Consider the following 14,616-nt stretch of genomic DNA (forward strand, 5'->3'; position numbering starts at 1 on the left):
CCGACAATTTGGCGTGCCATGCGTTGGCAGTGAATGAGTTGTTTGATGTGAGCTAGAAATGCCTCCTAGGCATCACATCTCTGTTATGAGAGCACAGCATTTCAGAAAATTCTTTCGAAGGAAGCCTGTCGAGTAAGGCACTTCTTCCCAAGTGGCTTAACAGAAATTTTCTCTGACAAATCGTGGGCCAAACTCCTTGGACTTTTGCGCTTTCATCAACTCTGTGACTTGAGAGTCCACTTGCTTGGCGCTGAATGCTGTCATAAATCTCCATTGTACCCCGTATGTACGGAGCAACGTGCTATCATGTTAAAGGAAGAAATCTTGCGTTGTGGCAGGGGCACATTGATGATGAGGCAGACTGCAGACTGGTAATACAGTGTATCGTAGGTAGAGTGAGGTAGATTGCTGTGGCTGACTCCTCAAGCAAGTGAGATGGAAAAATTGCAATGTTTCAAGGAAGTCAATGAGTCTGAGGTTAGGTTTAGACTGCCATCTGACTAGACATCAGGCAAGCAAAGGATGTTTCTTTGCCTAATGTGCAGTCACGAAGGTACCTTGTACGACACTGATGCAGCAGCAATATTACATGAGGGAGTGGGCAATGCCTATGAGAGAAAGAAGATGCACATTACCGTAACCATTCATGATCTGATTGTGTTTACCTTGCCTTCATAAGGTAGGTTTTAGGGCAGCATCATGATTGTGTTGGCCTGCCTGCCTTACCTTAGGTAATGAAAGGTAAAGGCAGAAACGGTTTCCAGAAGCGAGTGGAAGATGGTCACATCTGGTCGCCTTACGGTGCGGTACGTACTGTCGACAAAGGTGATGCCGCCTCCACTCTGCCCGCCGCCTGCGTCCCGCCAACAAAATCTACCTACGGAGTGGATGGACCGTGCATTCTCCTCCACGCTATCCTCCCGTCATAGGCATAAACAATACGTAGAGGGACAGACAACCGCGGTCACTGTGTCACCGACCTTCCGACACTGTCTTGATACATATTCGACAAGAGGGAGAAAACAGTACGAAATCGGGGCGTGTTCAGCCCGGCAGCTGCCCGCCTGCTCCTCCCACCTTGTCTGACCGCTCGCAAGGCGGCAGACCACCCGTCGTCCATGACCTCCAACCAAACAGTACCTCCGCACCTACGGTAAGGTAGATAGATGACTGTGAGGGCACTTTCTTAGCTGGCAAAGCTACCTCTACCTACCTTGCCATTACGCAAAGGGCCCACTGTAACCGCACCTACCTTTCCTTGCCGATTTGACATCTGCAACTTCTTTTTCCACCTCACTCTCCAACATCCCATCCCGCCTTCCGCCAACACCTCACCTTCAACACCCGACACTCGTTGCGATCGACGGTTTGATCTCACCGACTGCTACCCGCGAGGATTTTACGAAACTTGAACCTGAGCGACACGCACTTTTATCACGACGACATCAACAGCCATTGCTTGGCAGAGCTATTGTCACAGTAGCCCGCGAGGACGACCTGCACCCGGCCTCGCACTTCTGTGCCTCTCTAACCCAAGCTTTCTTGTCATCACCTGGTCGATTTTCTTTTCCACTTTTTTACCACACAACAGACCGTCGACCTCTTCTTCTACTCGACTGTACAATACCCTAAAAAGGAAACCTTTCGCCTGCGACGCGTCTGTTCCGTTTGCGCAAACGCCCTACGAGATACCCTGCTGCGCTATCTAGACCTTCACTTTCCGACGCGGGCTAGCTAGCAAGGCTGCACATATGAACCTGCGGCCCTGCCGCGCTCGCCCACGATGGGGAAGATAACGAAGCAGATGCAGCCCAAGCATGCTGAGACTCTGGTAATTCATCTCCCTGCCCGCTCTTTTTCTTCTTTTTCTTCTTCTGCAAATCAGGCCAGCGTCCCTAACTATTTTTCTAGTCTCCATGGCTCAAGGACTTTGTCACGTCGGCATGCTCCACACCTTTGCCTCTCCTTCCAGACCACCTCCACAAGTTTCCGACAAGATGGCCGTACCCGAGAGGTGACCTGTATCACTGGATCCCTCTCCTGAACCGATTCGACGATATCTTGGACTGCTTTAGCACCACCTACAACCTGGAGCAGGGCCCTCAGAACCGCGACTTCGGCCGTGATCTGCTCCTCAACCAAGGCGCCAAGACCGAAACATATGGTGATCAGACCTGGGATAACGATGGTCTTGCCAAGTTGGGCTACAATGCAGATGGAGACAGGCAGCTTATTGAGGCTGTCCTCAAGTTCACCCGTACACTCCTGCAGCACTGCGGCAACCGAAGCATCTACTCTAGCAGCATGGTCCTGAACAAGCTGCTCAATACTACAGTTCTGTCGCTTCTTCTTGCAACTCTACAGGTTAGTGCCGAGTTGGCTCAGCGTTACCAAGCTTCCGTGAAGAGGATAGGAAGCGCCTCCCGCACAGTCAGCACTGCTCTGTTGAGCAATCACTACCAGATCGACCTCGACCGCGTGAATAGCGTCGCTCTCCCCTTTGCCAAGACTCCGATTGTCAGTCTCTCAGACTCGGCGGCTACCGCTACGCCCACATCGAGTGCCAAGGGCAAGGAAAAGGCTCCGGCGCCCAGCCATAAAAACGCCGCAGCCATGTTCGCCAACGACTTGGGTGCTGTTCTTACACCAGACAATACGCGCTGGAACGGCTGGGGAGATATCAAGATCACTTATACCGTGGCCTCGACCGCAAAGGACCACCCTGTCTCGATGGCTCCTGATCGCATTGGTTCAAACATGCCCTCTACACCAACTCCGCTGAGGCGCAGCACGACAGCCGGATCCCAGCATAACACCCCGAGATCCGCTCGTCAGGCCGGCGTTGACGAGGCTTCGCCGTTGAGTACACGAAGCCCCCTCGTCGCCAATGACCATGCCAAGTCGAGTCAGAGAATCTTCGATTTGCCGCAATCAGTCGTTGCTTCTACGCCCATCTATGAGCTCCTTGCACGTTGCCCTGCGGATATGCCGGCCTCGGCCAAGTATGAGGTTCTCAACCGCCTGAGAGTAGCCAAGGCTCTCCTGGAAGGTGCCGAGTCTAGACAGCAAGCACTTGCCGTCCGTCTACTTGCCATCCAAAACCTGGCCTACATCCATCCAGAGACGACTTTCGTCGAGAAGGTTCTGCGTCACGACAACGACGAAACGCGACGCTATCAGTTGGCTTATCAACTGGCGGAGCTCATTCACCCGCCGGCCGATGGTTCCATTCAAGTACCGCTGTGGCTTCAGTCCATTGTCTTGGCCCTCCTCGAGGTCATCTCAAACTATGCGGCGAGATACCAAGATGTTTTGTCGGCCCTGAATGCGAATGTCAACCACGGAATTCTCTTGTACGTCATACGAAAGGCTGTCGCGGGTATGAAGACGAGTGAACCCGACCGCGGTATCCATACCACTGAAGTCGACCAGTGGCGTACCAGCCTTTTCTCTTTGACCACTCACTTGGCCATGTCCACTAGAATCGGGGCTGAGATGGTGACGGCCGGACTGATGGATATCCTGGTGGAGATTCTCAAAATCAGGTCCGATGTCGCCCAACGCAATCAATCCATGATTTTGGCCTTCCTCGACGGACTGATTTGGACCTACCAGAATGCATTCCAGTCCTTCTTCAGCGGACCTGGTCTTGATGCTATCTCCGAGCTCCTCGTCACGACGGTGGCCGATTCGAAACAACTTGTGCAAGCTGGACAGGGTAACACACCTGAACACTACTGCCAGGTTGTTGATTATGAGATCCCCTACAATCAACAGCAGACCCTGAAATGGGTTCTCAAGTTCATCCATCATATGATGACAAACTCTTACACCTACGGCGGAAATACTGATCGACTTCTCCGTAATCTCGTTGACAAATCGGAGCTGTTGGCCAGCTTGCGAGACATCATGCAGAACACGAAGCGGTATGGATCGGTCTTGTGGACGACTACAGTTACGGTGCTTAGCGATTTCATCAACAACGACCCTACAAGTTTCGCTGCCATTTCAGAATCTGGAATCATCGTCACCTATCTGGAAGCCATCACTGGCCATCCAGTCACCTCTCAGCCTACCATTCCACCTTCGCAAGACGCCGAGGAGCAAGCGGCAGACACCGCTGACCGCGGTGACAACAATGGCGAGAATAACACCGATCGAGACAACAGAGACCGTGACGACGATGACGAAGGCAGCCCTGAGTCCTCTGAGGCTTCCATCCAGATCGAGCCTGATACTCGATCTCACCCGCCCCCCGAGGAAGAGATCGCCCAATCACATGAGCGTCGCCCGCTGGCCCAAGGCATTTTGCCGACATCCGACGCCATCAACGTTGTCCCGCAAGTTCTCAACTCCATCTGCCTGAATAATGCAGGCATGAAGATGGTAGCCTCCTCTCGCGCCCTTGAATCGTTCCTCGAAATTTTCGAAAGCCCTGCCCACGTCAATGCCATGGAAACCGACCCTCATCTCGCCAGCAATGTGGGTGCTAGCTTTGACGAACTCGCCCGGCACCATCCCAATCTGAGGCGTCCAATCTCGAATGCTGTGATCGATATGGTTGCTAGGGTGAGGTCCTTTGGTATTTACAAGGCCAAGACTGCTGGCTGGGGCGCGAAACTGTTCATCAGTGACGGTTCACAGAACCCCTCTTCAGCGGATGAGAAGTACAAGGATCTGGTACTGCACCCATCTACTGAACCCGCTACCGAAGGTAAAGGAAAGGGGAGAGGCGACAATTCCGACGTCGAAATGTCAGATGCTACCGAAGCTACGGCGCAGAAGGGAACTCCGGGTAACGAGGAGCCGTCTACGTCTACAACAGCGTACGACGACATTACGCCTTACGTCTACGCCCTGTCAAGCTTCCTCTCAGCTTACCTCAATAACAATACGCTCAAGGCTTACTTCATTACCCATGGAGGCATTGAGCTATTGCTAGACGTCGCAGAGCTGCCCAGTCTGCCGCACGACTTTTGCGACTCGCATGCAGCCCGAACCCTGCACCTGGTCATTTCCCAGCTTGTCGAGCAGTCTCCGGTTCTTGGCTTGCCTTCCCTCCTCAGGCGCGCACAGGCTTCGGTCGATACACTCAAACCTTTAGCCGAGTACAAGCAAGACTCTCCCTACTTTCATCCTTTCCTCGGTCTCGACGGCAAATTGACGCTCGATGAAGTCCGTAGTCTTGACCCCTCGGTGCAAGAACGCATCTTCAACGGCAACAAAATGGTCAAGGCACTGCTTACTGCGCAGTCGCTGATCAAGACGTTGTATGAATGCTTCACGTCTTCACCGCGCTCCAACTCAGTTCAGCTGTATCCCATCAATGTCTTTGACTACTATCTCGAACTCGTCAAGTCATTGGGGCCGCTTTTGAAGGCTGTCCTGGCAGAAGAGGGCGCTGGGCATAATGTGCTGCCCCAACACTGGTGGGCTAAGCGGCCGGCTCCTGGAAGTGACGTTATGGTATCCATCAGCGGAGCTGCTGGAGTTCAGAGCGTTGGCGAGGGCGAAGGCGAGAACGAGGTGGCATCAGCCCCGGCTGAGCCGTCGGACTCTGCGTCCGGTGCTGTGCCTGCTACGGCTCCTAGCACTCAGCTCAAGACACCAACTAAACAAGAGCAAGCCACTTTCCGGTACAAGAACTACGAGACCCTTCGCATCCTCCTCCACTCAATGGTTCCCTCGACCTTTCCCTTCTTCCAGCAACTCGGCAAAGCTCTCTTCCCAAGACGCGAACGCGATCCTTATTCACGTCCGAAGCACATTGATATCGCCAGAGAGTTGTCAGGGACGATTTTGGCGCAGCTAGCTCCTTCAGTTGACCCTGCTGAACCTACAGGCAAGGAGTACCACTATTGGATCATTATGCTTCATACCTTGACAGAGATGTTGATGGACAACACTCGAGCATCAGGAGAACGCCCATCGGTCCAGGTCGTTATCCCTGTGCTTGTCGCTTTCCTGGATCAGGGTGGTTTCCAAGTTCTCACGACCATGGTGCGACGGTTCTCGGCCGAGATTTGCAAAGATGCTGGAGAGTCAGACGTCGGTGCCACTGCTAGCGCTCGAGTGGCCTCGTTCGGTCTCGGGAAAATTTTCGAGTTCTTTGCTGCTCTCGTCAACGGCAAGAACATTTCCGACTCGACCGCACAGTTTGGCATCCTGCCTCGTTCAGCCGAGAGACGCCCGGACACCCCGATATCTCACCAAATTGTCGTTGAAGTGCGAATGGCTGTTCTTCCGGTCATCCGCGAGATTTGGGAGTCTACGTTGATCGAGAAGTTGCGACCCGAGGCAGTGGCAAAGGTGATTGAGATCCTCAAGATCATATCCGCGGGTGATCAAGAGCCATCCCGGAACACGCCAGCGGTCGAACTGTTCAAGAAATCGACAGTCTTATTCAACTGGCAGGCCCACACCCCTCTAATCGGTCTACTTGAAGAAGATGGGGCCGACGTGGAGCTGGCCCGCGAAGCTGTCTTCAGAGCCAACTGGAACCAACCGTCGGCGACGGAGTATTGCCGCTCTCACAAGGCTGGCAAAGCAGGCCAGCGGAACCCGGTTCCGCCTGAAGATGCTTACAATCCCGACCGCCCTGAGCCAACGAATCCTCCAAGTCAACCGGAGAGTACGGCGTCGGTACCTGCAGCACCCGCTGATGCCGATGCCATGGCGGTCGATGTGGCACCGGAATTCGTTACTCCGGAGTTGGACCGTCTACTTGGTGATGCCGTCCTTGGCGACTTGGGCAACAGAGCATCCGCTGAGTGGAATGGCAACAGCGACGACCGTCCTGCTATAGCTGACGAAGCTCAAGCGAGGCCCGGTACCTCTACGCCAGCAGCTATTCCCGAAGAACAGGCCCGTGCTAGTACCGAAATTCAGGCGACAAGCAAGGAAACCCTCGATGAGGAACGGTCAAAATTACGCGACAACCTCATTGACAGGACTCTCGACATTGTCCGGGCCCATCCCCACTCGGCCATCGAACTTTCAGAGCTCATCAACGCCATGATATTCCGCCAGCCGAATGACGAGGCTCGAGATGAGGTCGGTGCGACTCTGGCAAATGCGTTGACTTCCCTGTCATTCGATGATAGCGATTCCAAAGCGAATGGAACCAGCATTGCTGCTTATGCTCATCTCCTGGCACTTCTTATGCAAGAGAAGAGTTTCTTCAAATGCAATATCGACACTTTGAGAGAGAAGGTGGACGAGTACATATCTTTCCTCGACCTGAAGTCATCGTCGACTTCAAACAAAGAGCTCCCTCCCTGGATCCCGTACATTCTGTTGATTGTCGAGCTCTTGCTGTCATACGATGAGCAGCCCATCGAAGCCCAATGGAAGCCTCCGAGCAACGACAACGAGACAGTTGTCCCTGCTGTGCTTCCTCAACGCAACCTCATTGTTTCTCATGAGCAGCGGAACAGGCTTGTGGATGCAATTCTGAAGCTGCTTCCTGATCTCGGGAAGGAGGAGACACTCGCAACCTCTGTCCTTCGTGTCATCGTCATCTTGACACGTAAGCCCGCCATCGCGCAAAAGGTCGGAGAAAGGTTAAACCTTTCAAGCTTGTTTGCCATGGCTAAACAGCTTGCTGTTGTTGGTTCAGCACGATTGAAAGAAAGCAAAACTACAGGCAGCATCATGTCTATCCTGAGACACATTGTTGAAGACGAGGAGACACTGAAGCAAATCATGCGAGCTGAGATTCGTAACCTATTTGACAACCCTCAACGAACTCAGAGAAACCTGGATCTCAGCACATACTTGCGTAACATGGCACCTCTTGCTCTGAGATCCCCGGATCTTTTCGTCGAGATTACCAATGAGATGACCAAGCTGTCTCGTTGGACCCCTGGGAGTGAGGGTAGCAGTCGTGCCCAGCAATTGGCACTCAAGGAGCCTGACTCTGAATCCAAGACCAAAGCCCATGACGAGGAGGCCAGCGTCGAGCCGGCTGTGCAGGCCACGGAAGACTTGTCGATCCATGATGTCAAGCAATCCACAGAAACGGACGACAAGGAAATGGCAGACGCGCCTAAGCAAGTGACGGAGCTGAAACGGCCGGTAGTCGAGAATCCCCACGGTATCATTCACTTTCTCCTGTGCGAGCTGCTCAATTTCAGAGAAGTTGATGACAAGGAGCCTCTACAAGCCGCGAAGGACAACAAGAGTGCCGCGCCATCAGGAAGCACCCCCACAGAGAGCGCTTCCAAAGAGGCAACGCCAGACATCCAGGATGCAGCCGACAGCAAGGACAAGGATAAAAAGTCCACAAAGCCGGTTTTCAGGGCCGAGGACCATCCGCACTTCATCTACAGATGCTTCCTGCTAAACTGCCTCGCAGAGCTCCTCCAGAGTTACAATCAGGCCAAGGTGGAGTTCATCAACTTCAAGCGTACCGCTCCTTTGCAAACGAACACGCCCGTTAAGCCTCGATCGAATATACTCAACTACCTCATCCACGATCTCTTGTGCCAAGGTAACCTCAGCGACAACGCAGACAGCATTCTATCGAAGAAGAAAGCCGCCACCTCTGCCCAAGCCCAACAGGTTCTTGCTGCGCTCGTAGCCAAGACAGGGGAAAGGGTCATCGACAAGAGCCGAGACCGCTTCGAATACGACGACGAGCCCGATCTACTTTTTGTTCGGAAATTCGTCTTGGACACTATTCTCAAGGCATATGAGCGTACCGCCACACCCGAAGAACCTGTTGACACCCGCTACCTGAAGATGCAGTGTCTCGCAGAGTTGATGAACCACATCATCGGCGAGAAGGACAAAGAAACAACATCTCAGCGCGCACTTGACTCCCCGCAAGGACGATCGCAAGCACAGTTGCGCAGGATGATGTACGAGAAGGGCTACCTCGACAAGTTGACTTCCTCTATAGCCGAGGTGGACCTGAGCCATGCCGGCGTCAAGAGGGCTATCAAGTACGTTCTTAGAGTTCTGCGCGTTCTGACAGACACCGCCAAGGAACTGAGCCGCTCTCATGTCCTTCCTTCCACATCTCTTCCCGAGAACGCCGAAGACGACATCATCTCGACATCTTCAATGTCCGAAATGGGTGACGACCGCGAAGAAACGCCGGATCTCTACCGTAACTCCACTCTCGGCATGCTCGAGCCTCGTGGAAGCGATGACGAGTCCGACGATGAGGATGGTATGTATCGTGCACTAGACTTAAGTTGCACACCATTACTAACCAAAGTGTAGAAGACGATGACGAAGAGATGTACGACGACGACTATGGCGACGAGCTTGATTATGGCGAAGAAGAAGTATCTGATGATGGCGAAGATGGCGTCAGTGACGAAGACGAAGAACTGGGTGAGATGGGTCACATCGAGGGTCTTCATGGAGATCCTGGTGTCGTTGAGGTCATCATGGGAGACGAAGACGATGACATGGACGAGGATGACGACGACAGTGAGGATGACGAAATGGACTCCGACGACATGGACGAGATGGATGAACACATTGACGTCGTGGAAGAGATTGTCGACGAAGACGGCAATCCTATCGAGGACGACGGCGCCTCGGATTGGGAGAGTGAATCAGAGGAAGACGAAGACGAAGACGATGAAGACATTGACTATGAGGCGGAGGCTCAGGACCGCGAAGAGGCTCACGTTCATGGCATGGAGTCTGAGGACATCATCGAGAACCTAGCCCGAGCAGTCATGGACCCCGACGACTACGAGGGCGATGACATGGATGATCTTGGTGATCACTACATTGATGATGGTCGTGACGAAGATGGTAGGTTCAGACAACTTGGCTTGTTCCCCTCCAATATTCTGACACAAGGTGTAGACGATGAAGATGACGACGAAGACATGGAAGAAGACGAGCTCATCTATGATGAGGCCTACCCCCGTAAGTAGTTGTCACTATCCGTGAACGCTGCAATCACTAACACTCGTCTAGATGACCACCAACCTTCAAACCTCCCTTCTGCACTCGGATGGGATACCCTGGTCGTCGAACCATTCGGAGGCCAGCCTCAACACGCTCATCGCCATCGTCATGGACACCGTAGCCCATTCCCTCCTGGTTTCATGGTTGGCGGTGGCCGCGATCCTCTAGGCGGTATGCTCTCCTCCATTATTGCAATTAATCGGCAGAACAGACGACTGATTAGCCCTGTAGATTTCCGAAGCTACTTCTCTCCTCGCCACAGACCGAATGCGGTGCCTAACAATGCCGACGACGGCGTCAATCCTCTCCTGCGCCGAAACGGCCAGGGCCGTGAAGCATCACCCCGCCCTGCGCCGGGTTCTGGTATGATTGGCTTGCGTCTGCCTCCTGAAATCTTTGGTCCGGGTGTACAGCATTTGTCTAACAGCCCAATCGCTATTCTCAACGATCTCGTCGCATCTCTTCCAGTCATGCGACACGGTCAATCTGCCGTCCACTTGTCCATTACTCAGAATGGACGCGGCGAAGTTAGGGAGTACCATGTTGCCCCCCGCGAATCTCGGGCAGACAACCGTCGCGAGACGACTTACCACGAGCCCCAACAAGCCGTCGCGTTTACTCCCGAGTCGACGTTCGAGCGTTACCAAGAAGAAGCTCGCATGGTTTTCGGCGGAGCTCACTTCATCGAGAAAGCACAGAAGCTCGTCAACATCCTTCTATCCAAGCTCGTTCCTCCCGCAATGGAGTATGAGAAGAAGCTCAAGGCCGAAGAAGAGGAGCGGCGTAAGGTGCGGGACGAGGAGCGCAGAAAGTTTGAAGAGGAAGCTCGGAGGATCTTGGAAGCCAAGGAGGCCGAGGAGAGGGCTGCCCGTGAAAAGAAAGAAGCGGAAGAGCGCGAAGAACAAGAGCGTGCTGCTGCTGAAGCCGCTGCCGCCGCCGGAGAGCGTGACATGGCATCTACCCAAGAAAGCCACACTGACAGTGCTGGCTCACAAGCCATGGAAGGGGTCGAAACACAAGAACCTTCCGCACCCGTGGTCGACAACGACGCGGCAGACGACGCTAGTCGCGTCATGACAACTATCCGCGGCGAGGAAGTCGACGTCACTGAACTTGGCATTGACCCTGATTACCTGGCAGCTTTGCCAGAGGAGTTCAGAGAAGAAGTCATCGCACAAACGGTCAGCACCAGAAGATCTCAAGCACGGGAGGAAGCTGCCACCGGCGAACAGGGCGAAGTCTTCCAAGAGTTCCTCGACGCCCTCCCGGAGGACCTGCGCCTAGAAATAGTTCAGCAAGAACGTCAGGATGCGCGCCGGCGAGAGAGAGATGAGCAGCGCCGCCAGGCGACAACCGCTGGCCAAGATCAGATCGCAGTAGACATGGATCCGGCAAGCATCCTGTTGACATTTCCTCCTGAATTGCGGCAGCAAGTTCTCATGGATCAAGGAGAGGACATCATGGACCACCTGCCTCCCGAAATGGCCGCTCAGGCCCGTCTGCTCGCCCAGCAACATAGCGCTCACCCTGCTGTCACAGGCAGAAGCCCTCCTGTCGTTGCTCGACGACCAGGTGCTCCGCCTGTCGAACTTGGAGAAAACAGCGAGAACAAGGTACAGCGGCGGACAGTGGTGCAGATGCTGGACAAGCCCGGAGTTGCTACTCTGCTTCGTCTCATGTTCATTTCCCAGATCGGCTCCATCCGCAACTACCTCTTCAGTGTTCTGGCCGACGTCTGCGAGAACCGTCAAAACCGCCTTGAAGTTATCAGCACCATTCTCTTGATTCTACAAGAAGGAAGCACAGACATGGAAGCTGTTGAGCGCAGCTTCAGCCAACTCTCTGTGAAGGCCAAGAAGTCCAAGGACAAGGACGCAGACCCCAAGACCCCTCAGAACCTTAAGCGGACTCTGACGTCGCTGAGCGCTGCTGTGCACCAGCAGTCCAACTCGGAGATATCGCCACTCATGGTCGTTCACCAGTGCTTGGATTTGCTGCAAGATCTCTCCACCAAGAACCCTCACATCCCCATGCTTTTCCTGACAGAACATGAGGCGGTCGGCTCTTCCCTCAAGCGTACACTCAGCCGCAAGGGCAAGGCCAAGGACTCCAAGGCCCACAAGTATGCAATCAATTCACTGCTCACTCTGCTCGATAGAGACTTGGTAATGGAGAGCTCGGTGGTTATGGCCTACCTCGCCGATTTACTGAACAAGATCACTGTACCGTTGGCAACTATGGAGCGACGCCGTCGGGAAGCCCTAGAGAAGGCTGCTCGGGATGCAAAGAAGAAGGCTGCGGAAAATGCAGCGGAAGCCGACCGAGCTTCGACTTCAGCCGCCCAACCCACAAGCAATCCGGCTGCTGAAGACACCAACGTCGAGACTACCACCGACGTTGAAGCCCAGGATCAGAAGGGCGAGAGCGTCGAGAATGCCAAGACCACCGACAAGTCGACAACCCAAAATGCACCTCGTCAAATGCAGGTTCCGATAATTCCACCGCACAATCTTACCCTTGTGGTTAAGATCTTTGTTGCTCGGGAATGTAGCTCCAAGACTTTCCAAAACACCATCTCAGCCATCAAGAATCTGTCTGCCATCCCTGGCGCTAAGGCAACGTTCGGACAAGAATTGGTCCGCCAAGCTCGTGTGTTGAGTGAGAACATTGTCGCGGATCTCGATGAGCTTCTTCCTCATATCGAGAAGGCTACCTCCGGAACCGAGATTCAAGGTGTTGCGCTTGCTAAGTTTTCCCCCGGCGCTTCTGAGCAGAACAAGCTCCTCCGTGTTCTCACGGCGCTCGATCACTTATTCGACAACAAGAAGAAGAGTGACAAGGCGGACGAAGAAACCGAGACCGGCATCAACGAAAAGCAGGACCTCGTTACTTCACTGTACCACAATTCGACCTTCTCTATGATGTGGGAGAAACTGAGCGCCTGTCTCAGCGCTATCCGTGAGCGGGAGAACATGGTTAACGTAGCGACGATCCTTTTGCCACTGATAGAATCGCTCATGGTCGTCTGCAAGAATACCGCTATGAACGATGACTCGCAAACTCAGAACCAGACAAGCAAGGAGATGCTGCTATCAAGCCCGCCCCCAGAGAATCGCATGGCCGGCCTTTTCTTCACCTTCACCGAGGATCACCGCCGAATCCTCAATGAGCTGGTCCGTAACAGCCCCAAGCTCATGTCCGGCACGTTTTCGCTTCTGGTCAAGAATCCAAAGGTTCTCGAGTTCGACAACAAGCGCAATTACTTCAACCGCAGTGTCCACAGCCGTTCCAGTAACAATCAACGACCGTCATTCCCTGCGTTGCAACTCTCGGTACGTCGCGAGCATGTGTTCCACGACTCCTTCAAGTCGCTTTACTTCAAGACCGGCGACGAGATGAAGTATGGCAAGCTCAACATTCGTTTCCACAACGAGGAAGGTGTCGACGCCGGAGGTGTTACCCGCGAGTGGTTCCAGGTCTTGTCCAGGCAAATGTTCGATGCCAACTATGCCCTCTTCATCCCGGTCTCCTCCGACCGTACCACATTCCACCCCAACAAGTTGAGTGGCATCAACGACGAGCATCTCATGTTCTTCAAGTTCATTGGCCGCATCATCGGAAAGGCCTTGTATGAGGGTCGGGTGCTCGACTGTTACTTCAGCCGCGCTGTGTACAAGCGTATTCTCGGCAAGTCGGTGTCCGTCAAGGATATGGAATCTTTTGATCCGGATTACTACAAGTCTTTGGTATGGATGCTCGACAATGATATCACGGATATCATCACAGAGACATTCTCAGTGGAGGACGATGAGTTCGGTGTGACTCGTACCGTTGACCTTTGCCCCGGCGGCCGCGATATTGCCGTCACCGAGGAGAACAAGCATGACTACGTGAGATTGGTCGTGGAGCACAAGCTGCTGTCGTCTGTTAAGGAACAGATGGAACATTTCTTGAAGGGTAAGTCAGATGATCCAACTGGGAGGAGAAGCCATTTTGCTAACGAATCCACTAGGATTCCATGATATCATTCCCGCGGATCTCATCTCCATTTTCAACGAGCAGGAACTGGAACTTCTCATCTCCGGCTTGCCCGACATTGACGTTGACGACTGGAAGAGCAACACGGAATACCACAACTACACTCCGTCATCACCGCAGATCCAATGGTTCTGGCGAGCGATCCGCTCATTCGACAAGGAAGAGCGCGCCAAGCTGTTGCAGTTCGTGACTGGAACCAGTAAGGTGCCTCTCAATGGATTCAAGGAGCTCGAGGGTATGAATGGTATCAACCGCTTCAACATCCACCGAGACTATGGCAACAAGGAGCGTCTGCCCAGTTCCCACACATGCTTCAACCGTACGTTATCCCTAGGAAGCGAGTTTCGAAATGCATGCGCTAACCAAAAGTCATAGAACTTGATCTCCCAGAATACGAGAACTACGAAATGCTTCGCCAACAACTCATGAAGGCCATTACAGCAGGAAGCGACTACTTCGGCTTTGCATAAGAAGGGAGCGAGCAAACATAGACAGTTTTGCGGTCACGTCAGCATTTGCATTATGGATGGAAGGCGACACAGCACATTGGCGTGGGGGTGACGCGGGTGATTTCGAGTGGGAGGGCATTGTGAATAGATGCCGAACCACGTGTACATATGGTAACTTTCTCGGCCTTGGCCTAGG

At 53.5% G+C, this 14,616-nt stretch overlaps 1 protein-coding gene across 1 annotated transcript; it reads left to right on the plus strand.

Moving 5' to 3' along the window:
* Positions 1–1,783: 1,783 nt before the first annotated feature.
* BDP81DRAFT_397295 (HECT-domain-containing protein) lies at positions 1,784–14,441 on the plus strand (the record flags this gene model as incomplete). Its single annotated transcript, XM_060588306.1, has 8 exons — positions 1,784–1,831; positions 1,912–9,175; positions 9,229–9,774; positions 9,829–9,891; positions 9,943–10,104; positions 10,165–13,890; positions 13,946–14,290; positions 14,347–14,441. 8 exons carry the CDS (start codon positions 1,784–1,786, stop codon positions 14,439–14,441), a joined length of 12,249 nt encoding a protein of 4,082 aa, XP_060442012.1.
* Positions 14,442–14,616: the final 175 nt, after the last annotated feature.

Source organism: Colletotrichum phormii (assembly GCF_030913505.1).
Source record: "Colletotrichum phormii strain CBS 102054 chromosome Unknown BDP81scaffold_18, whole genome shotgun sequence".
Lineage (NCBI taxonomy): Eukaryota > Fungi > Ascomycota > Sordariomycetes > Glomerellales > Glomerellaceae > Colletotrichum > Colletotrichum phormii.